Source organism: Megalops cyprinoides, chromosome 5, assembly GCF_013368585.1.
Source record: "Megalops cyprinoides isolate fMegCyp1 chromosome 5, fMegCyp1.pri, whole genome shotgun sequence".
NCBI lineage: Eukaryota > Metazoa > Chordata > Actinopteri > Elopiformes > Megalopidae > Megalops > Megalops cyprinoides.
Genome location: NC_050587.1, coordinates 2,702,783 through 2,726,988, shown reverse-complemented (window position 1 = coordinate 2,726,988; position 24,206 = coordinate 2,702,783). Strand labels below are relative to the sequence as shown.

The window sequence follows — 24,206 nt, the reverse complement described above, 5'->3', positions numbered from 1 at the left end:
TTACGTTAGAAGACACGGCCACGTGGATATTTTACAAGCAACGCCTTTGCTCCTTATTGTGTAATTGTTCTCTGACTTTGGTAGTAGCTTCAAATTGTACAAAAGAAAGCAGCAACTATGCTGTGTTGGTAGCTACAAGACTCAAGAGTGAATTCAGCCCACGTAACTTGACCATTGCGCAACATGCAGCAAAGTTGTCCTGGCTAAATATAAGAAAGATTATAATTTGTTTTGTCTTCAGGCTATGGCAGTTAGAAAGACACAGACTAACTTTAGCTAAGGTTAGACTACTAATTTTTCACACATTTGCTCAGCAGATTTGAGTATTCAAAAATATTTTAAGAGAATACGGTGTGAAGAAGAGAGACGCACAGCACCACAGGTAACTTAGCTAATGTTAGCATTTAGCGTGAAATGGCAATAAATAAATGCATAAGCCTCAATAATTACAGGTGTCAGTTAATTTTGTAAATTAATTAAGATTAAGTGCTCTGACAAACAGTGCCATCTTTGTACACACTAAAGAGTGTTTTATTCTTAATTTTTTTTTTTTTTTACTTTGTCTTACTCTTCCCATGTGGGTAGATGGAAGGGAGAGTTGGGGGTTGGATATGTGAAATATATTATGTGAAATTAATAGTAATATTCAATAAATCAAAATATTGTGTTAAAGGTCACACGTATTTGTTGTATGTCACATGTACTAGACCATTTTTGTACCGGCATATAATGCCAGCCCTTTCTGCCGGCTACCACCACAAGTTTCAGACCTGTGGGAAACACTGTTTATGCTTTCAGAGGCATATTCAGGAGGAATTTTAAGGATGACCCCAGGCTCAGATTAGCAATATTCCATTAACTGATTGTTGCCTCAAGTGCTTGGGACTTGTAGCAGGGCCTGAACTGCAAAGCACTCTTTTCAACAATTAGCTTTTTGCTTGCAGATGTTCTCCACTTCAAAAAGTAGCTCTTCTTGATGAAGGATCTAGTTGTTGTGTTGCTCACTGATATCAGCACTCTGTTGCACGGTCATGTGTGTGTGCCAGTGTGCGCGTGTGCATGTACTTACATGGGGTGGGAGGGCCTTCTCTGGCCAGGGTCCACGAGTCGCAGTGTGTCCCGGATGACTCCCACTTTCACCTCCTCATCCACAGGACTGGGAACATACTCAAACACCCCTGGAGAGACCTGTAACACACACCCTGTTCACACTGCAGGGAATTTCAGGGCCACAAGTATAAATAAACTCTGAGGTCAGCCTCAGGGGGAAACTTCAACTTCACATTCACAGGTCAAACCTGTTACTGCCAGATCAAACTAGCATTGGCAGTCCTCATGAACTGGTGGTTTGAATTGGGGATGGAGACAGGTTTGACACATAATATCATAGGCTTGACCCCTAATAAACATTCTTCTGAAAAGTTCAATTTATCTATCACATGTACAACATTAGTACTTTTAAATGACTTTGTAAGTAAGTGCCAGAACAAGAACTGCAAAGGACTTGACAACAGATTTCTAAACTAGTACTTAGTTAACTTAGCCTAGCTGTAAGAAAAAGTCAAGAATGAAGATCTTGTTATAGCTAACTGGATAAACCTCCTATATAATCTGTTACTGGTGTCAGTAGTAGATTCCTACGTGGCTGGCTTATATACATTTCTGTTTGCATTCAACTTGCTCTAAGTAAATATGTTCTGAATAGTTTTACTGTTCTGGTCACTTGGTGTCCATTCAATAGAACAGTTTTCAGTTTTTTTTAATTGACAAGTTGCAGTGGGTTTTAATGGAACCAGTCTGAAGGCCTTTCACTTGGTTGTGACATATAGAGAGTAACCAACACCACTGATGACCCATTTATCTGTTAGTGTGTCTAATTGGTGGACACACCCAACGTATGATTTCCTAGGGAAAGGTGTGCCGAAATTGTGAGTACCAATCAACACAAGTTGCCATGAGCAACTGACAGCATGTCAAATCACCAACGGTCAAGTGCACACGATGTTATCCACGACAAATACAGCAGGCTCACTTCTTGCTCATGTTCAATCCTCATGCTGGGGTTGGCGTTGACCTCCAGTAAGACTGGTTTCAGGTTCTTCATCAGCAGAATGTCAAACCCCAAAATCTGCGAGACAGAAGAGTACATGAATATTTACAGGAAATCTCCATTGATTATAATTGAATGTGGTTTCATACATATAAGACATTTGGAAGTTCCTTTAAGGAAGTGTTCAGAGAGCTCATAAATGAATATGCAGATACATATGAAAGAACTATGAAACTTTCATAGCCTCCCCCTCCCTAGAACAGAAAGTGTACATTTTATATTGGTTGGCTCTAAGGAGGAGAACGCTTTCTACTAAACTATTAAAGAGATAAAAAGGACAAACTAGAGTGGTAGAAAAATATATATTGCATCCCCAATGTTTCTACTTTTTCCATATTTAGTTCCTACAGAATTCTTCATGTTTGAATAACTCATCAATTTTGAAGTCAGCTGGATAAAACTTGTTTTTACATTAAATCTGTCTGACAATACACTTTATTCAGAGCTGACTTCAAAATTCTCAAAACTTGTTCAAACATGAAGAAGTCATTACAAAAATGTCATCTGACACATGAAGAGGTGACCTTGCATGACACCACCTGCCCACCCGCTCACACTAAATGGCCAATATATGAGCAATATTTGAGGATACATGGGTTCAGCTGTATTTGCCCATCTTTATTATAGTATGTCATAGTTTCTATAACTGCATAAGAATGTGACATGGTGGGGCTCTAGAGCACTGACAAATGTCTAATTCAATCATTCATAAAAGATCCACGCTCAATGGAATGAGCCGCTGCCAAACTTCCTTGATCTCTAACATGTTTCCAACCTTCAAGAAATCCATGCTTTTAAATCTGAGACAAAAAGGAAAAGTCTTGTTCCAGTCCACATCAGATTAATTAATGGTACATCTTATCAATGTGACATGAGCATCTTTTGTTCATAATACTATCTATGTACTATACAGGATATCAATGCACTGAATTTTTTGGTGCAGATGATATCGTCACACCTAGGTAAGGGTCTACCTCATACCTGGCTGTGATGGGCTTCAGTTCCCTCCCGACTCACCTGAAAGCAGGTGGGGCCTGGCTTGCCCGGCGGAATGTCAGCCTGGTAGTACACCTTGAGCTCCGGCACCAGCGCAATGACGGTCTTGATAACCAGGGAGATGATATCGGACCACACCTTCTTGATGTCAACGCCCTTGGACGCCAGGCGGTAGAGGATGCTGGAGAAGGTGCGCTTGCTGCCGGTGTTGGTGCTGTCGGAGTGGACGAAGTTGCCGCTGTGTACGTTGAGCGAGTAGTTGGTGAGGTGCATAAAGACCTGGTTGAGGTTCTTCTGGCTGGGCTCCTGGTACGGCTCAGTGCAGAAACGTGACAGGCCCTCCTTGGCAATGTAGATCTCCAGCGGCTCCAGGGAGCGGATCAGCACATAGAGGCGAATGTCGAACTTCAGCTTGTCGATAAGCAGCGGCTTCTGGATGTACTCCTGCACCACAGCATGCTTGCTGTGGGCCCCTGCCATCGCCCGCAGGTCGCTGGGGTCGCGGATCAGGTAGATCCCGTCTCCCTGGGAGCCCCCGTCTGGCTTCACGATGAATGTGGGCTTCAGGGAGGAGTCGCTGTCTTTTGCCAGACGGATCTGCAGAGCAACAGGAGTGGAGAGTCAGAGGTCTGCAGAGGACTCCACTCGACAATGTTCCAGAGCGTGTGAGCATTTTATTAAATGCTGAGGAATTAGGTAGCGGGTCTCAGAATTAGACTTAATTGCTTCATTAAACTGATGAGAGGGCTCCTTAACAATCAGGCTGATTTGCTACTTTGTTTCATTTCTTACTCAACATGCCTCTTATTAATCACGGCAAGAATGGTAACCCTTTAAGGCATTAAAAGAGGAATTAGCACTTATGTTTCATTGTTTGCCAGGAAAAGAACAATGAAAATAATCTAAACCCTCCTTTCATTAAAGAAGACTTTGACATGAATCCAGTGTAATGTGTGTGGGGTTTCTGTTATCTGGTAATTACTGGTTTTTGCCTGGTAAAATGTATTTTAAAAAAAAAAACAATAAATTAAAAACTTACCGGTCAAAATGTCCGGTAATTATGCTCATACAAAACGTAGCTACAACGAAGGCTATCCCTAAACAGGACATTTGTGTTTTGACAGCAAAACGTGCTTATTTATGAGTTCAGCGAGCTGTATGCCGACTGGGCTACACTGGCTAAAATTGCCCGTGTTCTGCCCGTGTCAAGCATGCCAGCAGAGAGGGGCTTCTCTCTGCAGAATCAAATTAAGATGGCGCTGCAAAGTCGTCTGGAGGAGGAGAGAGTGACGTGGCTTATGCGCATTGCAAGCTGCAAAGACACCTTGGACACATTTGATTTCAAGTCGGCAGCAGAGGACTTTGCCGCAATGAAAAAAAGGAGAAAATAAAATGTTACCTGGTAGCCTATAGGCTACATTTGATGCCATGTAGGCCTAGCCTTTTTTTAAACAGGCTACAGATGTTACAGGTTACAAATGTTGCGTAATAGCCAACATTTTAGCGGCTAATGTTGAGGTTTTGCTCAATCGTTATTGTTCATTTTGCTTAATCGTTACTGTTCATTAAACTGGTATACATTATATTTGCGTTTGTAGCATAGGTTAATATTGAAACAAAACCAGTACGTTTCGAATTTGTCCAGTAAAATAAATTCTTTCTGGACACCAGACCAGCGGACCTAGCGGAAACCCTGATATATATATTATATATATATATATATATATATATACACACACACACACACACACACACAGTCATGCGCTGCTTAACGTCCGTAGTCTCATAAGGTTATAAAATATTTTAAAAATTCTGATCGCAGAATGGGACATAGGGGACGTTTCCCGTATGCAACATGTGTATCTCATGTCTCATGGAAATAAAGCGATTGTGCTGCCAGGCGTATAATGGTACAGTACATAGTATACCATACACTGTATATAGTATGGTGTTCGCACAACGTCCAAATCACATAACGTCCTACTTCACAGAACGTATCGTGGACGTTAAGCGATGCATGGCTGTATACACACACACACACACACACACACACACATATATATAATGACAAAACTAAAAAAGAAACCGAGCAAGAGAGAAAAAGTTGGAAAGGGAGCATGTGCAGAAGTCAGAAGTCAACATGTGAACTGAGTGCACCTGTGTCCTTCCTATAGCCTGACATGGATAAATGCAAGCAATCAGCCATTCTACATCTAACCCACTGAACCTAGCCACAAGCTGAGATACTTTTCATTTACTTCCTGGAGTCTCCTTATGAATATATCGACGAAGAACATGGCCCACCAATCACTGAGCCGGTAGGTCACAGAAGAGACTGCCACTTTGCTAACTACCTTCACAAACAAGAGCTGCGCCGCTGTTGTGATCAATTAGGCAGATTACAAACAGGAACTGCAGTGGACTAATTTGCTGTCCCAGAGGCAGTAACTCAGTCATTACTCTTCAACACGAGGCACTGCCCAGTCAAGGAACACTCCGGTGAGCGCAGGGGTGCAGGAGGGAACCCCCAGCAGGGCGACCCTCTCGAGCTGGGGGGACGAGTACACCAATTGGGCCATCCCCCGGATCCCGAGCCGTGACATTCACGAGTGGTCGATGGCCCAGTGGCGTGACGCATGCCTCCCAGCTACCATAGGAGAGCCCCCCTCCCCAACCCCTGCGGAGCATCTGCCAGTGCTTGTTAAGATCCTCGGGCCTCTGTTTATTTAGAGTGCAGTTGGATGGAGCAGCAGCCGGGCCGGCGCACAGCAAGCCGTCGACCGAGGACAACAGCGCCAAAGGGCACATTAAGCCGACACCGCCACATCCACGGAGGAGGGCGTTTAACATCTCCAACCTATGCCCCTCTCAAGCAACAACACACTGAGGAATCTGAAACTTTGTATCTAATCCTGTCTATTTTGATTATCAAGAAAAAATCGACACAGAGTGATGACGAGATGAGGCCATAAAACCTGACCACGCTTGTTACACTGCCTTTAGTCTAGAGTGTACATGGAAGTGCTATACTTCAAGCCCAGTCTTGAACACTGTCGGTTGGATATATAGCTTCCATATCTGATCCGTGTGTGAAAAGGCTGTTTCATTCTAGCCCAGAGTACATACATGGTACTGCCCCAATGGAACTGGGTACCCTGCAATATGAAAACCAAACAAGATCCCTAGATAAGGCATGAAGTGAATAATAAACATATAAACAGCTGTGTAACAATGTCACCTAATCACAAATTACTGCAACCCCTCATTTGCCCATAAGATTACATTGTAAAATGCTTCATTTCAAGCTCTGAAATACAATTCTAAATTCCTGAAAAAAATTACAACATATTGGCAATCTAATTCTGCTTTACACATGAATTTTTCATGAACACCATATATCCTACAGCTCAATTATCATGGCATCATTCTACATACACCATCCATCCTAGAGCAACATGAAGAATTTAATACAGGGCTTCGATTTAATACAGTTTGACATTGCTCAATAGTATCAATATAATTAAGACCACACACTGCATTTTGGGCTTTGAACATGATCTTTTTTCTTGCACTGAAATTCTCCAGGAGTCCAGATTTAATTCCAATTTATGGACAACAAAAATACATCTGTACCTCTTTACTGCCCTCTAGAGGATTTTTTAAACAAATAATAGTCTATTGTTCATTGTCTCTAACACATTGCTAAGGATTCAATTTGCAATTTATCATTGGAAGTACACACCTAAGGCACTTGGGAACAGTGATGTGAGACTGCTCCCCTTCTCGCTTGACATTCATTATACCTTCTCTGTACATTGTGCGACACATAAAAACCCCCATCCACGTTCTTGTCTGTGACTCAGTGTTAAATGCAGTTTCAAATCACCTTCCTAGAGATGCAGTGCCACCTTCTGTCTTTATACTTCCTCAACACAGCCTGGAAACTGTTCTTAGCATTCTCAGTTTCACTCATCTCCATCACACCTCACCACAATACTACCTTTAGCAGCTTGATTGGGTGTATTAATACATGGTGCTATATTGACCTGCTTTGTATGCACCTTTGTAATGACAAGCCTGAAGCCTCATATCAATATTCATGACACTTATATGAATTGTTACTAAATCAAACATTAATTGCTAAGTTATTATTTTTCTTCTGTACAGCCAGGTTAAATTGTGCTCTTACGGGATGAGGGGCATGGAGGTAAAAGCAATATGGACTGTTAACCATTCATGCAAGGTAGGGAGGGCTAAGACAAGGGTAAAACAATATACTTTACATTTCTATAGTCCAACACCAAAAAGCAGGGACTTTGTGAAGGTACCATTACCAATACCAACTACCAACTAGGTGCCATCAATAGTGGACTCAACATTTCTTCAGTAATTGGCAGTTTATTTTTCCATGTTGGCTTGATATTTGTCTAGTTGAAGCTCAAAGGGTAGAAATGTGAAAGCATGAATCAGCACCACTCTTTGGAGTCAATCTGACCTCGGAAATCAGTGTACATTTATTTTTGTTCGAATCCAAAATAGATGAGCTACAGCTTTGGTGGAGTCTGTATCAAATGTCCTGCAGGCAAACAAAAACATTTTGTTGACATGGTTCAAAAGTAGGACTGTCAACATTAACACGTTAACGCTCGTTCGCGATTAATCTGCAAACTTTAACGCGTTTTAACGCAACGTTTAAAACGAAATTTGCCATTCAGCACATCTGCGTTTGCCACGCCTTTCTGTAATTCAGCCAGGTAAATATCCGCGCTGAAATTACGGGAGGAAGTTGCGGTCAAACTTGATAATATGATTAATTAAGTTTCCAGATTAATCGCGAACGAGCGTTAACGCGTTAACGTTGACAGCCCTATTCAAAAGACAGTGTTTTCTTTATGGTATTAAATTCAGGAGCAACCATGCCATGATCTGTTACCGTAATTTGCTCATTTAAAGACTGCATTAAGCTTAATCAGACCAGCGTGCGGATTATCCCTTAACCCTTGCATCACTCTAGAGCAGTGTTTCTCAAACCTCTCCTGGAGTATCCCCTGCCCTGCATGTTTTAGATCTCTCCCTGCTCCAACACAGCTGATTCAAATGATCAGTTTGTTATTAAGCAGCTTCAGGGGTTCATAACGAGTTGATCATTTGAATCAGCTGTGTTGGAGCAGGGAGCGATATAACACATGCAGGGCAGGGGATACTCCAGGAGAGGGTTGAGAAACACTGCTCTAGAGTGACTGAAAGGTAGGCTGGAGTTCCTGCTCGCACGGTCAGCATCAGCACATAATTCGCTGTGTCATTTGCAATTAGCGGGTCCCGACCCCTGAACGGCTAAGACCGTGTTAAAAGGACACGTTCATTATCCCCATACATGGGTTCCACCACATGACCAGGTCCTGATCAAACACATGGCTGACCTTTTCCCTCACCAATCTCAATGTATGCAAATAAGCATACACCGGGTGGTGTGTGCTTCATATTTTATACCTGCATATGTATCTACTTCATCACGCTTATGGTTTTGTTCTATGATTATTTATTGTGTAACTTCAATCCGTAACTAATTTGGGTACCTGAATACCAATATTTTGTTGGACTTCATTCAACCAACATACACAACTTATGTCTTCCAGCATTAAGATGGAGTAAAATATGTATATAATTTCTGAATACTGTATATTTATATGGATAAACACAATTTTTATGCCATTGTATTATCGTAATCCCATCTCTTCCTCGCATCCTCTGGGGGAATTCTGTATTTCTGAATTTTAAATCTAACAGCCTATGTGGCAGTGTTTCACAACATTGTGTATTCTGGGTTTTGTTCTAAATAAGCTTTTAATTTGTTCTGTTTGATTGAGCTGTTGAATACTGATCTGCATTTCATATCACTTGACAGGTACAGTGTGTGCGCTCAGTCCTTTGTGAAAGAAATGTGTTATTCCTGCTCATTGTGTGCCATATACTTCTGCCCATACTCCTCCACTCGTTCCCTGGAGCCAATTTCCTTGAAAACAGTGAATTTTTATTAAACGGTACAATGCACAGCAGACCAAATGTGGCTTCCACCTGTGTTTTCAGGGAAAAAAAAACAAAAAAAAAAACACTGCATGTCAACCATGAAAGGTCTTCCTCAGGCAGCACCACCCCAATATGCATATTCTTCTCAAAAATCTTCTTTAAACATCACTGCAAAGCTGTGGCACTATGAGAAAGCTGCACCACTCCCAATTTGCAAATGTATTCAATTTTCATAGCATCCTGTTCCAAATACTTGTGTCTCTTTCTCATGGAAAACCAGGTAGACTGCTTGCGTAGTTTGTCTTTTAGTACTGTGACAATCTTTAAGCTTTAAGCTGACAATCTCTCTGCTTTGAAGACTGTGAATTGTTCTTTCTGCTCTTGCTGATCTGGGAATCTCTGGTATTGCTGACCTGCTGAATGATGTGGAATTACCACATGTATTGGACAAGTACTCTCTCTAATCAATAGCCTCTTCATAATGGAGAGCTGTATTTTGAGTTTGTTTCATTTTCTTTCACCTCTCTCTCTGCATTCTCTCAATGGTTCCTACTGACCTCTCTGGTGTCCCCACTTCATTCTAAAAACAGGTTTTCTTTGAATTGTTCATGCAACTTCCAGCCCCTTTCAAATTTTAAACAATAGCTAATGATAGTTCCAAACAGGAAGGTGCACATACACATGCACGCATGCACACGCACGCACGCATGCACGCACACACACACAAAATGACACTTCCATGGTCACATTGTCACTTGCTTTCTCCTCATATTCCATCAACACCAATGTTCAGAATTGGAATAAAGAATAAACAATTACCACAATTACACTTTTAGTATTATAATCGTGATAAGACGTCTGTCATGGCAATGCCCAAAATTAGCTAAAGCCATTGTTCTTGCAGACTGATGAAATTACTTCTGACTCGTATCATTATTCTGTGTAATCCGTGCTAGCTAGCAATGATATTCACAACTCTACTCAAGTCTTCTCAACAGTTGTACCTGCACAAAATGTCCTAAATCATATTAAACACAAAGCAATTGACACCATTCAAACAATCATTACATGAAATATACAAATTTCAATGAGTTTGGCTCTTACAAAGTCCTTTCAAATGCAGACAAAAGTTCAATACAAACTTAACATTTCCTCTTCTTCTTTTCCTTTAAATATTTGTCTGCAAATATTCCACCTCCTGACAATAATAATTGGCCCTGAATACACAGTGGTCTGTCTCCATTTCTATCCATTCAAATTTATTTTTCATGGAACTTAGTTATATTCCCCCTTCCCCTTAAGTTATACTGCAGCGCTTTTTTGTAAACTTTCATTTCCATCAATAAAAAGTAGACCATATCTTCAGAGTGAGGAAAAAAGGTTGCATTCAGTACATGCTGTTGCTTTGACTGTTTATCTCTGCCACCTATGATTCTAAGAGCATTAGCACACGTGCATGCTAATGGTACATATCTGCTCATTGAAATGGGGCTCATCCCTACCTTGCCCAGTTCACCAATGACGACACCAGTGATGATAATAGCAAACCCCATGCTAAATACACTGCAATACCATTGTTCAACATCCTAATCTGATTTAATTTAATATTTTCAAATTATAGTGTGGACTTGGTCCTAACTACTGAGAGCAAGACAGATGCATTTTGCTTTTCATAAAACACTGCAACTGTGACTAGTACTTGCAGTGAGGCTTCATTAACACCCATAAGGGGTGGAAGTACCAGAATATTTACATCTATCGCTCACTTGTATGAACCAATCAAAACTTTGCCCTCTACAGGAAAAACACAGTGACTGGTTAAATCCAGTAAATCACTGTGAACATACGATCCCTTCATCCATTTTGGTGTTCATAAAGCCTCACTATCCCGTTACAACCTGTGAGCCAAAATGGAATTTACTTGCTAAGTGATGGCTCCCTCGCTGCAAACCCCTGTGTACCTGTGTGGAAAAGAGCTGGAACTCCTCAGGAAGGATCCAGGAGCGGGGGTAGAAGTTGTACTCATCTGGGAAGAGCTCCTGCATGGTCCGCACAGCTCGGCTTAGGTTGATCTTCCGCAACATCTCGATCATCCCTGTAAACAGAGAGTGAAGAAGGTAGGTGAGAGGGGGTGGTCATCATGTCCACACAGTTGATAGCTTGTAGCTTTGCAGTTTATGCCTGTCCTTAAAAATGGTATGAGAAGGACACAAAATCATTTTAGAAAAAAAAACCTGTGCTGGTCTAAGAGGATAGGAAATACAATAAGTTGCACTGAAATTAGTTATTAGAAAGTCAGGTGGACATAGCACCACAACATGAAGGATAATGAGTAATGAGTGTTTAATGTTCAAAGTTGCTTTTCTAGGGGAAAAGAACATCTGGGAAGACACTATGATCTCAATGTAGTGTACACTGGATGGATGGCTACAAACTGTGCTTATCATCCAGACATGACAAACTGCTTTATTCCATTCAAATGGCACAGTTACGACAATACTTACACCTATGATTTTTTCCTCTGCTGCCACCTAATGTGAAGACGTAAATAATGGACGAGCTCACCAAACAGAACCTTGATGCTGGCCTAGAAAACAATGTCAGCTCATAGGTAAGTCCCTAGTGTACAACAAGAAGAATGACAGCACCTAAATAAGGCTCTGAGGTTCTGGAGTGACTGGGGTGAGTTTCTACCCTGCTTTCCTTTCCAAGGCATGGCCCTGCTTCTGCCTGTTCCCCTGACACTGCAGCACATTCTCTGGAATGAGACAGTAATCAGGCATGCTATCTCTGCTGACTTACTGAGCGTGCTCAGGCCCCAAGTACCGCTTCTGCTGACTGTGGCCCTTGTCTCAAATCCAGGATATCTGTACGATGTCCTGTCAAGGAACCGCACCTTACCTTGGGCTCGGTTTCATTCTGCTCGGTTTTAATGCACCAGCGCTGAGTGACATGGATAGTCCAGTGACTCCGGTCAGCACTGCAGCATTACAGTATGGGTGAAGTGTGCTGTGTGCCTGAGCCCAATGCAACAATCTACAAATGCAATTGCTAAAATACAGCATGAAGCCATTTGAAAGCAAACAAACACAAAATGGTACCAATAAACCTGGTAATAAAGGTAAAAAAAAAAACTAAGGTTGTAATTTCAAGAGGAAATTCTGCTGGAAAACACTTAAATATTTTGGGAATCTTGCAGACAGATTGATTTTAAGCTTAGTTTATCTTAGCTTATTATTTATTTCAATATCATTCAATTACTTTTCTTCATTTGATTACATGATTAATTATACCAATATGTACCAGGATCAAATATTCTCATGAAATGCACTTCATCAATTGCTCATACACCTACCTTTTCATCTACTGTAAAGCTGCGACCTCAGACACCATTTGCAAACAAATAAAAAAATCCTCAGGGCCTTGGTGCAGTAGCACAATAACATGGAAACTGACGTGAACAGCTAACCTGATCTATACATCCTAGAAATTCACAATCATGCAATTTTATGACTGTTATTATTTTTTGACTTTTATTACCTTTATGACTATTTTTACAATGAACTGACTTAACTTTAAAACAAGGAATCACAAATCAAAAGCATATGGTATGTAAGGGCATCAAACATATTCATTAAAAATGCAGAACCCCATTCCTTGTATTCAGTTTCAATTCCTTCAGTCTTCAATGGCATCAAACCACAACCACATTCATTTTTGAGAAGAAAATCAAATTGCGTTACCTGTCAGTTGTGATTCAATAACATTATTGTCTTGCTGTCCATTTGGAAAAAAATGCTTGATGAAATTCCACTTCTGTCACAATGAATCTAAATGCTATCTATAAGTAAATGACAGTAGTGTGTCTGCATCATTAAGCATGCTTTTGAACACAACTGTGCCTGTCACTCTCTCGAAACACACAACGTGTGAATGTTGAAAGGCTGAAGGTTGAAAGTTTATCCTGTTCCACTACATACCTGCATTTCATGCAAGACCTTACAGTGTGCTCTGTTAAGATACAAGGACTCTGTGCATGTCTTGCAGTGACATTTGATACAACATTAACATTTTCTGCTAGGGTGCATTGTTTAAAATGGCAAGCAACAGGAGGAAACACTCCAGTGACATGCAGACTGTAATATGATGCCATATTTGCTCAAGTTAGTTATATCAGTCTTTCAAGTGACCTTCCAGACCATCAAAAGACCTGACCATACCTGGGAACTTGTTCACCTGGCCGGATACGATGTTCTCATTGTCATGAAAAGACACCCCATGCCAGTATATATCACAGGCCACACGTCGACCTAGGGGAAACTGCACAGGAGAAAAGGGGGAGCTGTTAACACCACTTCATACAAATTTTTTTGCTCCTTTTTACGTCTGAATACCCACACATCCTGTCCCCGTACTGTTGCTATACTTACTGTATGCACTTTTGTACGTCGCTTTGAATAAAAGTGTCTGCTAAATAAATAAATGTACCCCAGCAGCCGAGCTCAGCCTATGTCAGTCTGAAGCACCATTGCCATTGCAGTTGTGTGAAACAGTGAGGTGATCAGAGGCAGAGCACTGCCATGAGCGGAGGAGAGAAGTCCTGCTAGGACATTTGTCTCTGATCAGATTAGAGCTTCCTGCTGGGTCTCCCAGCCAGGGAAACTGCTGCCTAACCCTTCCACGTCAGAGCCCCGCCCCAGAGAAACATTGGAAGAGTACCACAAGAAGGGCAATGATCACACCATATCCTTTTAAGTCTTAAGTCCAGGTTACTTTACAAAAGGATTGTGCTAGTATGCTATCCAGTAGTATGCTGCCATTGCTGCAATGTACTCTTTCATATTTCCCTCAGTAAAGTGGGTCAAATTAATACTGGCAGCATCTTGGGGATGAGGGCCTGAAATAGCCCAGTCTGAAGATTCACCCACACATCCACTCACAGGCATAGAGGAAGGACATTCAAACAATTAGTCTACCCATTCCCAATGTACAGATACAGTGAGCCGTGAAGTGTTGGAGAACATATTTCTATTTTGACTCATTTCTTTTCAGTAGATTACAATGGAGATAATGGAAAAAAAGCTTTTCTGACAAAAGTTATATATTAAAGCATTTCAATTATCTTCTTGAACCTACTGTATCATGTATGAAATATGAGTCTCTGTTCACTCAAATAAAGGAAATGACACCATGTGGGATTAATCAAACTAACTGCTCACAAGCTCAGCCTTAACAACTAAACATGAAGACATAAGGTTCTCATTTAATTTTAACCAACTAGCTAATTAGGGTTGCCAGCTACAACTCCAAAGGCAAGTGGCAAGTACAAATTAAACAAATTGTTTGGCTACTTGTCCATAACATCAACTACCAACAGGTTGTCAGGTCAGTGTTACCTGCTGGGCTCAAATGCAATAAGTTAGAATTAAGCAGCCATGACACTGCCTAGTTCTCACTGCCCTTTCTCATTCAAGTTCCTCAATACATCACTATGTGGTTTCAAAACATTTGTCACCTGTGTTAAGCTCTAATTTACTCAAAGCATGGGCCAGAAAAAATGAATTTCTATTTACTGATTTTACAGTGTTTTGTGAGATGGCCATGTAATTACACCAACTACGCAGAGCATGTTGACCATGTTGCTTTCTGCAACTTATTCGAGCAAGCATAAAATGCATTAACAAGCGATATACATCAACAGTGCCTGTTCTATTCTTGTTGGAATGCACTCAGTTTAGTCCAAAGTAACATTAAAATGTTTTCAAATGTTAGAATAACAGATCATTTGCACCTTGTTCTACAGAGAGACACCTATCTCCAAGAAATATTGTGTTGCACTACTGTCCCTGCTGCTAGGTTCTTTGCATAACTTAAGTCCTGGATGACTACGAAAACTCTTTTTACATGTAGACTGTTCAGAAAAAAAATATGTAAATGTTTTCCAAACAAGTACTTTGACTTGAGTAAGTTTCTAGCAGTCTATTGATGGTTCAAGTTGACTTTGTTGTCACTGAGTATCTATAACCCAGGCTTGGTCCTTTGTGTTAGTCACTCACCTTTATTCCATTTGGGTGTTTTTAAAGACTTGAATTTTAAAGTAAAATTACCAGTAAATTAGATTTATATTCACATCCAAGGTATTTGAAAATCTTGATGGAGACAAATGTTTATTGGACAACCACTACAATCTCTGAGGAACATCATTACATTAGCTTAATAAGTTAAATATGCACTATGATTCATGACAGTGATCGTAAAAGGTAATTTACATCTATCAAGCCACATTAAAGACTGATTGTAATGAACCCTGCAGTTTCAAACCTTGATTGTCATTTCATTATTGTCTGCAGAAACCATTACCTTTTCATACTGTGCTAGAAAAAAAAATAAAACATGTTCAACAGTAAACAAACAATATATGAATACATTTTTGTTTAGAACTACTACAGTAAATAAAATATGGTAAAAAAATTGAATATGTAAATCAGTGTTTATCAAACTTAAACTAACTTTTAATCTCGTCAACTGTAGTATTTCCACCATGAAATGAACACTATGTAAAGGCTCATACTCTTAATTAAAAGAATATGTTCACTGTTTAGTCAGTTAACTGTGAAACTTTCCACAAAAATGTACACTGAAATGTGGCATGAAATGAAATTCAGAGTCATTCAAGCTCTAAAAGAATAAACTCTCATTTAAGCATTGAAAAAAAGATTTAGCTTCACTTTGATTGTGCCACAAGAAAATTTAACTGATGGAAACAAATTAATTTGATGTTGTTAGTCTCATAAAATAAACAATAACAGCACTGACACACTATGGTCAATCTGTGAATGCATTACATTATGACAGTTACCAGAGACTTGTTTTCATATGCATGTTTCCATAAATTAGTATGGAGGTCATGTAGACCAGGATGTTCTAGCTAGAAGGACAGAAGTAGGATACATGTGTTCTTTTGTAATATTTTGATTTTGGTATGGCTTGCAAAAAGGAAGAGTTCACAGTGAACCTAAAACTGGGTGGAGATGAGGGAATTTATAGGATCATAGCATGTTTTCTCTTTAGTGTCTATCTAACCTGTTATACTCACTGAATACTGAATAATGAGTTTAAAAGGAAAAAAAGAATCGTTTCAGGTTTCAAAAGCTCAAGTATTAACCTTATTAATTTACCATAGCTCCCTAATTGGATTCAGTAGAGATTTAGAGATGTGGGAGGAGAAGGGGTTCAAATGATGTTGCAGGTCCTTCATTGCTGAACATCGTCAATGTGATACTATTGCAAAGAACAGCTAGCATGTAGGACACTAGACCAGGTGGAATCACACATCCCTGCAAGTCTATGGGTCCATCCCTCCTTCTGCTCCGATTTGCAAAATTGGTCAGGCCAGTAACTAATGCCTAGCTAGTTATCTGGAGGCATTAATGACAAGGGCGGTGCTACTTATAGAGGGAACAAGGCTGCACAGTCAAACTAGATACCCAATCAAAGGCATCAAACACACATGCATTTATACTGAATCGAATGCAGGTTTTCACACCTGTGAAAATCTGCATTCACGCACACATTCACACTTACTCCTGTATCCAAGCCACCTTAAATTATTCCTGCTTGGAGCAGGTATAGGTTGCGGCTGCTAATATGGTTTAGTATTTTAACCCAGATTACAGTGGATATAAAAAGTCTACACACCCTTATGAAATTGCAGATTCTTGAAATGTAAAGACAGAAATAACAACAATGTACATGTCAGACTTTTTCCATCTGTAATGTGATCTTCCAACCAACAAAAATCCAGAGAAAAAACAAAGAGTTAATTAGAAACATTTTAAATAAAAAACTACTAACAAATGAATGAATGAATATAGTTTTGTTTTACCCAAAATGGCTCCCTGATTGAGTAAAGTATATATATCAAATCCTTTATAAAATAAAATGAAATTAATAGTACAACTCGTGTTAACTACATTTAAGGGAGGAGCAGCAGTCTGGCATCGTGGTAAGGAACAGAGCATGCAACCAAAAGGTTGCTGGTTCGATTCTCCACTGGAGCACTGCTGTTGTAAGCAGTACCTTGGGAAAGATACTTTGCCCACTGACACAACTGACTCATTACATCTCCAACTGTACAAATGGATAACATGGATATAACAATGGATACCTAAGTAAGTAAGTCGCTCTGGATAAGAGCATCTGCTAAATGGCAACCATGTACCATAATGAGCGTCATCGTGTGCAGCTGATGGTACCGAGTAGGTTACAATGCCATGGTAGAGTCCTTAACTAAATTCATCAAATATCAAAACATAATTTCACTCAAATCTCAAATTTATCTGAGAGCTGTCTATAAGGTGCAGTTGTAGTAGGCGTGTCAGATGTGTCTTTACATGCTTTACTCTACACTTTATTTCCTTTCTTTAACACAAATTAGCAGGGTCTCACACCCACCCCATACAAAAATTAAATACACTGTAACATATTCAGAAACATATTGTTCAGCCCAAAGTATATTGCAAACACATTTAAAACATATTAACACAAAGCACAAATATATTTCAATATACCAAAATGGCAATAATTTACATATTTTGTAATTCATTATATTGACTAAGATAAAAAATTCTCCAAAATATATTCTAAACATATATTTTTGTGTATGGGAGATAATGCAATCCTGCCATCAGAAAGAATTTACCATGTCTTAGGAGGGTCCAAACCAGGTACTACAATCAGTTACCAAAAAAATGTATATTTTATATATATGCATTCATTTTTAAATTATATATACATATATATTTTTATACCAACACTTGAATGTTAAAATGTTAACAGCAGGTCCACTGTCTGGTTCAATCAGGAAATCCTGAAATGAAAACTCATTGCCCTCTTCACTTCACACGTTAGATCTCTCCCCTCCCCATCCCTTCAAACGGGCATATAGGCCTATTGGATTATCCCGGATTAGATCTAATTACTTCCCACTGTAAGGACGTGCCATATGCTGAAAGTCAGATGGCAGATGCTTTGCATGTGTGCAAAATGCGCTAGCATCAAAGCAAACTCATTTACAAACTCCAGCACTTGCTGTAGGGGTAGCAAATTGATTAATTAAGCATGGCTAAATACTGGTGATGACTTTATTATACCTCTTAATGATTCGTAAAAATTAAAAACAGACAGAGGATCTTATTTGACACATTTTAGTTCTTAATTCATGAGAGGAAAGAGAACTACTGTAAGGTTGCATTTGTCATTTTTCCATGCATTACAAAGAACAGACTTGCCTTCAAAAAACACTGTTGCTCTCTGCTATTAGATTCAATGAATAAAATGCTTACATGTGGGAATTGAAGGGGGAGCTAATTGGTTTGCTTCTCTTTTGACTGTCAATAGTTTTATGTCCAGTTATGAAATGTAATGAAATGCTATGTTATAAAATTGTCATGATCTGGACAAAAATCACTGAAGTCTTCAGTGGCTTCTGTTATGATACAACAAATGTTTCCTTTACACCACACTCATCCTGCTATTTTGGCAAAATTCACTTATTTTAGCACAATACCTGCTACACAAATAGATAAACACCTCCCTTCCTAATTTTCCGGGGCAGTTGTCTATAATATGGCAGTGTACTGTTCATTTTTGTGCTCATGGTGAGTAGTTTATAGTTTATTATAAGCTTTTAGGATATTTTTTCCATAACGAGACACTCAGAAGTCGTGATATCTGTCCCACCTACTGCCAGGACCTGTTCTTTTATGGAATAAATATATTAAATGGTAAAAATATTTTGCTGGAGGTTTTTTGAGAAGCTTAACCAAAGGTTTTTTGGGTCATTTCTCTACAGCCTTCACCCCACAAAAAGCTGCAATTCATTACAATTCACTGCAGGAGAGAATAAACACTCCCAATAAGTTAAGGTCAAAAGTAACAACATTGACTTCACATACACGAGAATATGAAATCAGGATATTGCCATTTTGATTCATTTAGGAAGATAAATCTCAGGGAAGAAATCTATTATAAATGCATACCATTACCATCACTCTCTTGTAAGGATTGAAGAACCTTATTGTCTGTGTGGTTGTGGAGTTTTCATTGTGAATTCAAAGTACAATTCACATACTTTACAAATAAATCTGGGTGCAGGACATACTTCTATTAAAGTTCAACACAATACACAGCCCTGAGTTGATATGTTAGGACAAAATTTGTAAAACCAGACGGCTCTTTCTGTGCATGTCTCAGATGGACACACCTTTTAAATAGCAGAATAGCACATGTTTCTGAAAGCAATCAAATTCAGTGAAATTTATACGTTTGGGACATACGCCAGTCTTCGATGTGTTAGGTCATATAATACAATATATCTTACGTCTAGATTTTATTCTTTCTTTCGAAAGAAACCAGATCCGCCAGACACTTGAAAGGTTTATATTACAATGGACGACAAGCAGTGACGATAGATAGCCGCATGTATATTTAACAGTACACAGATAACTGGAGATGACAAGGATTCATTGTGGAGTATTCTGTAACCCACAACGGACAGATGGACGACGGCTCCCGCTGTATGCACCCATATCAATTAGTTGCTTCATCATTGAGGCAAGCATTTATTTTAGACTAACTTGCAGTCGTAGCTGACTGTAATTTTATCCGAGCATTAATCCGACAGTTTCAAGTGTCAAGGCTGAACGTTACTGAGCCATGTTTTCAATATTTAGCCTGGATAATGAGTGTCTGTCAATCACATCTTAACAGTTAGTATCCATTACCCTTTGGACACTTAAATATGTCGCGTTAGTAGTTACTGGATTACTACTCCACTGTCAAAATAATATTAGTTTATATAGTCAGACACAGTCAGACGTCACTCGTCTGACAAAGAAAGTTTAAAGCAATAAAGCTTGTATAAAATAAATCGTGTAGGAATGTGTACTGAAACCTGTGTTGGCATACCTCTTTCCACTTGAGTTGTTTAATGCTGACTTTTAGAGCCTCAAGCGATGTCTTTGCTTTGGACGTATCCACGGTCACTGGTTTCCTCCTCTTAACAAGTTTGTTTCCATCGTCTTTGGTGTGCTGGTCTTTCGATCGGTGGTTGGACACCGTTGTACCATTGGTTTCATTTTTCCCTTGAAGCACTTTGCCGGTTCCTTTGATCTGAAGCATTTGCTCGCTACTGTTACGATTGGTCATTTTACCCGCAGTGGTTTCGATCGGCCCTTGAACTGGATTGGTGTCCTGTGTGATGCCCGTGCTACATGCATTCCTATCAAGAGCTCCATTTTTTCCCCTACTTTTACTCCTGTGTCTACTGCCGGCAGCAGAGGACCTGACAGCATCTCTCCGCCCTCCAGCAGTAATGTTAGCAGCAGCAACCGGAGAGACAGATCCAGGCGAGGGTGTTAGCAGTGCCTCCTCTTCTGCAGCTGCCTCCCTTTCAGTTCCTTCCTGTTCCGATTTCATCTGCTCCAACTGAACCTTAACTTTGACATAGTGATCACTCATTCTGCTAATAAAAAAACCGCTACTTACGTTGTTTGCAAGGGTCACCAATTGCACTGTGCAATGCGACAACTGGTTTCAAATGGTTATGTATTTAAAGTCCCTAGCGAGACTATCTTCAAAGCAATTTCGTTAGCTGTATTCACAAGGCACATTGCAGTCTAGCAGAATAGATGATTACCTACCTACATATCTATCAGCCAGCGAATTCGGCCTCATTAAATATTCATAAAGGACACAGCCCAACACCAGATTTGCACTGAAACATTGCAATACAGCTAACTAGTTGTATGGTTAATAAACAGCTAGCTAGCTAGCAAGTGTTCCCTAGATACAGCATAACATCTTGCCAGTTAGCCGACGTTAGTTAGCTGCCTGTCAAGACAACTCATGTTTGATTAAAACTTAATCGCAAATTAGCAGCCTTGTTAGCTACATGACCAGCTAGCTGGCTATCTAAAATAGAGAAAACGAAGAATTTGGTAGTTAACTACAAACTAAACTTTGTGCATTTTAATCGGACAGACAATCGTAATGCCATAGCTACCTACTTTGCATAGGAGGAAAACCGATCATACCGTTAAAATCTGCAGTGCAAGATCCCCAATTAGCTAACGCTGGCTAGCTAGCTAAATCCATTAGTTAGGTGGCTAAGCTAGCAAGCTCGCCGACCTAGCTAGGCTCTATTACTGTGTATAACTAACTACTACTTGACTGCTGATGCTTACAAACTAGCAAAATCTTCATTTAAAGTTTATTTGCAAACCCTGCCCAACTAAATTAATAGGAATAGTGACCATTTAGCTAACTAGCTGCCTTTCAATGTGCATAGCTAAGTACAACCAGTATAATGGTAAGAACTGCCGGCGGCTCTGGAAGACTGTCGCTCAACTGATGCGAATGTACACAAACCGTAGAGGTGCCCGGAAGATCGCCTAGACAGGCGTATTGAAAATGCCGTGCTTGTGTTATGGTCCGGTTGACAACGCAACCAACGGAAGCCGGTGAGGCACAAGACACAGATAATACTGTGTTGGACCCACTTCATATCCGAAATCGCTTAAGGAAAGATGACCGCAGATAAATAACTTCAAATGTCATGATATAAAGCTTGACACATTTCGAATTTTTTAAATATTTCAGATTCTAAAATGAGTAACATCTACATTGCCCTTCTACTTTGAGGTCAAAATGTGTACTTAAATTTTGCATCTGTATCCACTTACACGTGGATGTTTTAATTATACAGTAGAAACAGTTATTTTTATGTTGACTTTTAACCTCAATGGTGTAAAGATTTTTTTTTCAAAGACAAAGGTCCACAGATTAGTGTTAATACTACACACCAGTGTCAAATGTCAGTGCATGTCTCCACGTGCCATGCATCCATGCAGTAAAATTAGTCAGGACATTGTCCTATTTTGGCAGAATCTTCTGACTTAACACACACAACACTAGCAATAAGAACCATATAAACAAATTATAAATGAATGCACACCCTTAGAAAGAAATGTATTCAATTCAAATGTAAAGGCTTGAATAAACATGTCATGACTGCTGACCTGCTGGGAAGTATTTGTTGTATTTTGTATTTGTTGTACAAGCTAAAACTTGTATAGTCTCTTCACAGCAGGCTAAACAGCACCCTACTTTACCAGTGCAACTTTCAGAATAATGTCCATACTTAAATCCTGCTCATCACGAACGACTGTCTTTGATAACTACACCATTGATCAACACAGACGATCTAATCCATTCCAGACCTTTTCTTATTGAGATAAATCTTAAATGACCCATTCCAGGGGTTCTTCCTTAGCAACATCAGAAGAATCCACTGGTTTCTCACCAATTACTTTTCCCAATTCCTGGTCCAAGCATTTATTTAAGCCTGTTAATTTGCATTACTGACACTCCCTGTTCACTCACCTCCCTTGCTGTGCTATTAGAACACTTCAACTCCTTCAGTATACTGAAAATGGTTAGTGTTCAGTCTTTTTCCATCACTCATCCCGTCTCCCCTCACTGACCAATAATTGCTTCACTGGCAAATAATGACAAATTTAAATCCCTCATGCTACCTTATGAGGTGGCCAGGGTCATGGCTCCTCCTGCCTTCAATCCATCATCTGACATTACATTGCTGCAAAAAGTTTCAAATCAGCAACCTCTGCTTCCCTGACAGTTTGTCTGTGTGTGATAAATTACAGGTATACCTCACAAGTTGAACAGTTTAACACCAGACATTATGTTATAAATAATTGTATACGCTCACCAAACCATTAAGACAGTAGAATTTTGAAAACTGTCTGTTGGCTCAACTAGCATAATGTATGCACATGCTTGTTAGCTACCACTTTAATGTTTTAAAGTGAAGTCCATCCTATTAAATGACTTTAATGTACGAAATTCTACTCTGCCCTGATAAGATGTCATGCATGAGATGAATTATGTGCATTGTGAACGCAAGATAAACAACCATGAAGACTGCTCACTAAGACAAGTCTGCCAACTGCAGTGGCACTGTAACTACCCCACCATGCACTCTTTCAGTGCTCTCAGGTGCCTGCATACATGGTTATGCCATGGGGCAGACACGTCTGAAGAATTTAGCTGTCTTCTCAGTTAATAAAGTGGATTCAAAAACATTGATGCAGGAGTCATCGACCGCTTTGCAAATCTGCATCATAGACGCTACCCCTTGTCCCAGGCCTGTCCTAGACCTAGAAAATAGAATAGTTTCTTGTGATATTCTGTTGCCTAGGAACGTGGTGGAAATGAAAATAGATTTTAATGTACTATGTATATGTATAACATGTTTGTGTTTGTTTATGTGTTACAAGTAAGCAGGGGGCAGAGAACACAGTTACAACATTTAGGCCACTGTCACCTCCAGAACAGTGATGCAAGTGAATTCCTTCGGTTCAATAAAAACAAGGAGAAAACTCAAACAAATGTTCTTTCGTACATTCTTTTAATGCTTTCACAATGAAATTGTCATAATAAATAAACTATTGTAACTCCAATGTTATGGTTTTTGCATTGTTTACATTTACAATAGTAATGTGAAGTCATCACTTTTTAAAACTGAGATCACATCCTGGGTTGAGCCCAGGTGTCTACAATGTCTTGACATGCCCCTGCTTAAAAGCAATACGACGACTTATTTTTGTGACAAGACGCAAACGGAAAAAGGAATTGACAATCCAGAAATGCCACCGAAGTTTTACATTTCCAATTTCTGTCAACAGAGGGGGCGCTTGTTCAAATATGAGTGATGCCGCCTGCACATAATAATCATAAGAACAACGTACAGTGAAGATCATTGCCATTTAAAACATTATTTCTGTTCTAAATTACAGAATTTATCCACTATAAACAAAAGCGTGCTTTATCAGTTGGCAGGCCTTGAGGTAATGCAAATAAACAACATTGTTGATGAGTATTTATTTCGATTATTTAGATTTATGTAGGCTGTTGACTGTGGTGTAGCCCATAGCTGGGATACAAGGAGTACTGACCGTTTAAACATATACGCTTAAACTGAACGTTTAAACAT

At 39.6% G+C, this 24,206-nt stretch overlaps 1 protein-coding gene across 1 annotated transcript in view; it reads right to left on the bottom strand.

The window, feature by feature from the left end:
* Positions 1-21,153, bottom strand: part of ttll11 (tubulin tyrosine ligase-like family, member 11) — a 48,458-nt gene extending 27,305 nt beyond the window's left edge. Inside the window, exons 1-6 of the mRNA XM_036529898.1 lie at positions 20,102-21,153; positions 13,354-13,453; positions 11,095-11,228; positions 3,128-3,703; positions 2,033-2,128; positions 1,070-1,188 (exon numbers count right to left, since the gene is read on the bottom strand). Of these exons, the coding sequence (XP_036385791.1) occupies positions 1,070-1,188; positions 2,033-2,128; positions 3,128-3,703; positions 11,095-11,228; positions 13,354-13,453; positions 20,102-20,653 (1,577 nt within the window). The 5' untranslated portion in view covers positions 20,654-21,153. The remainder of the gene's footprint in view (positions 1-1,069; positions 1,189-2,032; positions 2,129-3,127; positions 3,704-11,094; positions 11,229-13,353; positions 13,454-20,101) is intronic.
* Between the last annotated feature and the right edge of the window lie 3,053 nt (positions 21,154-24,206).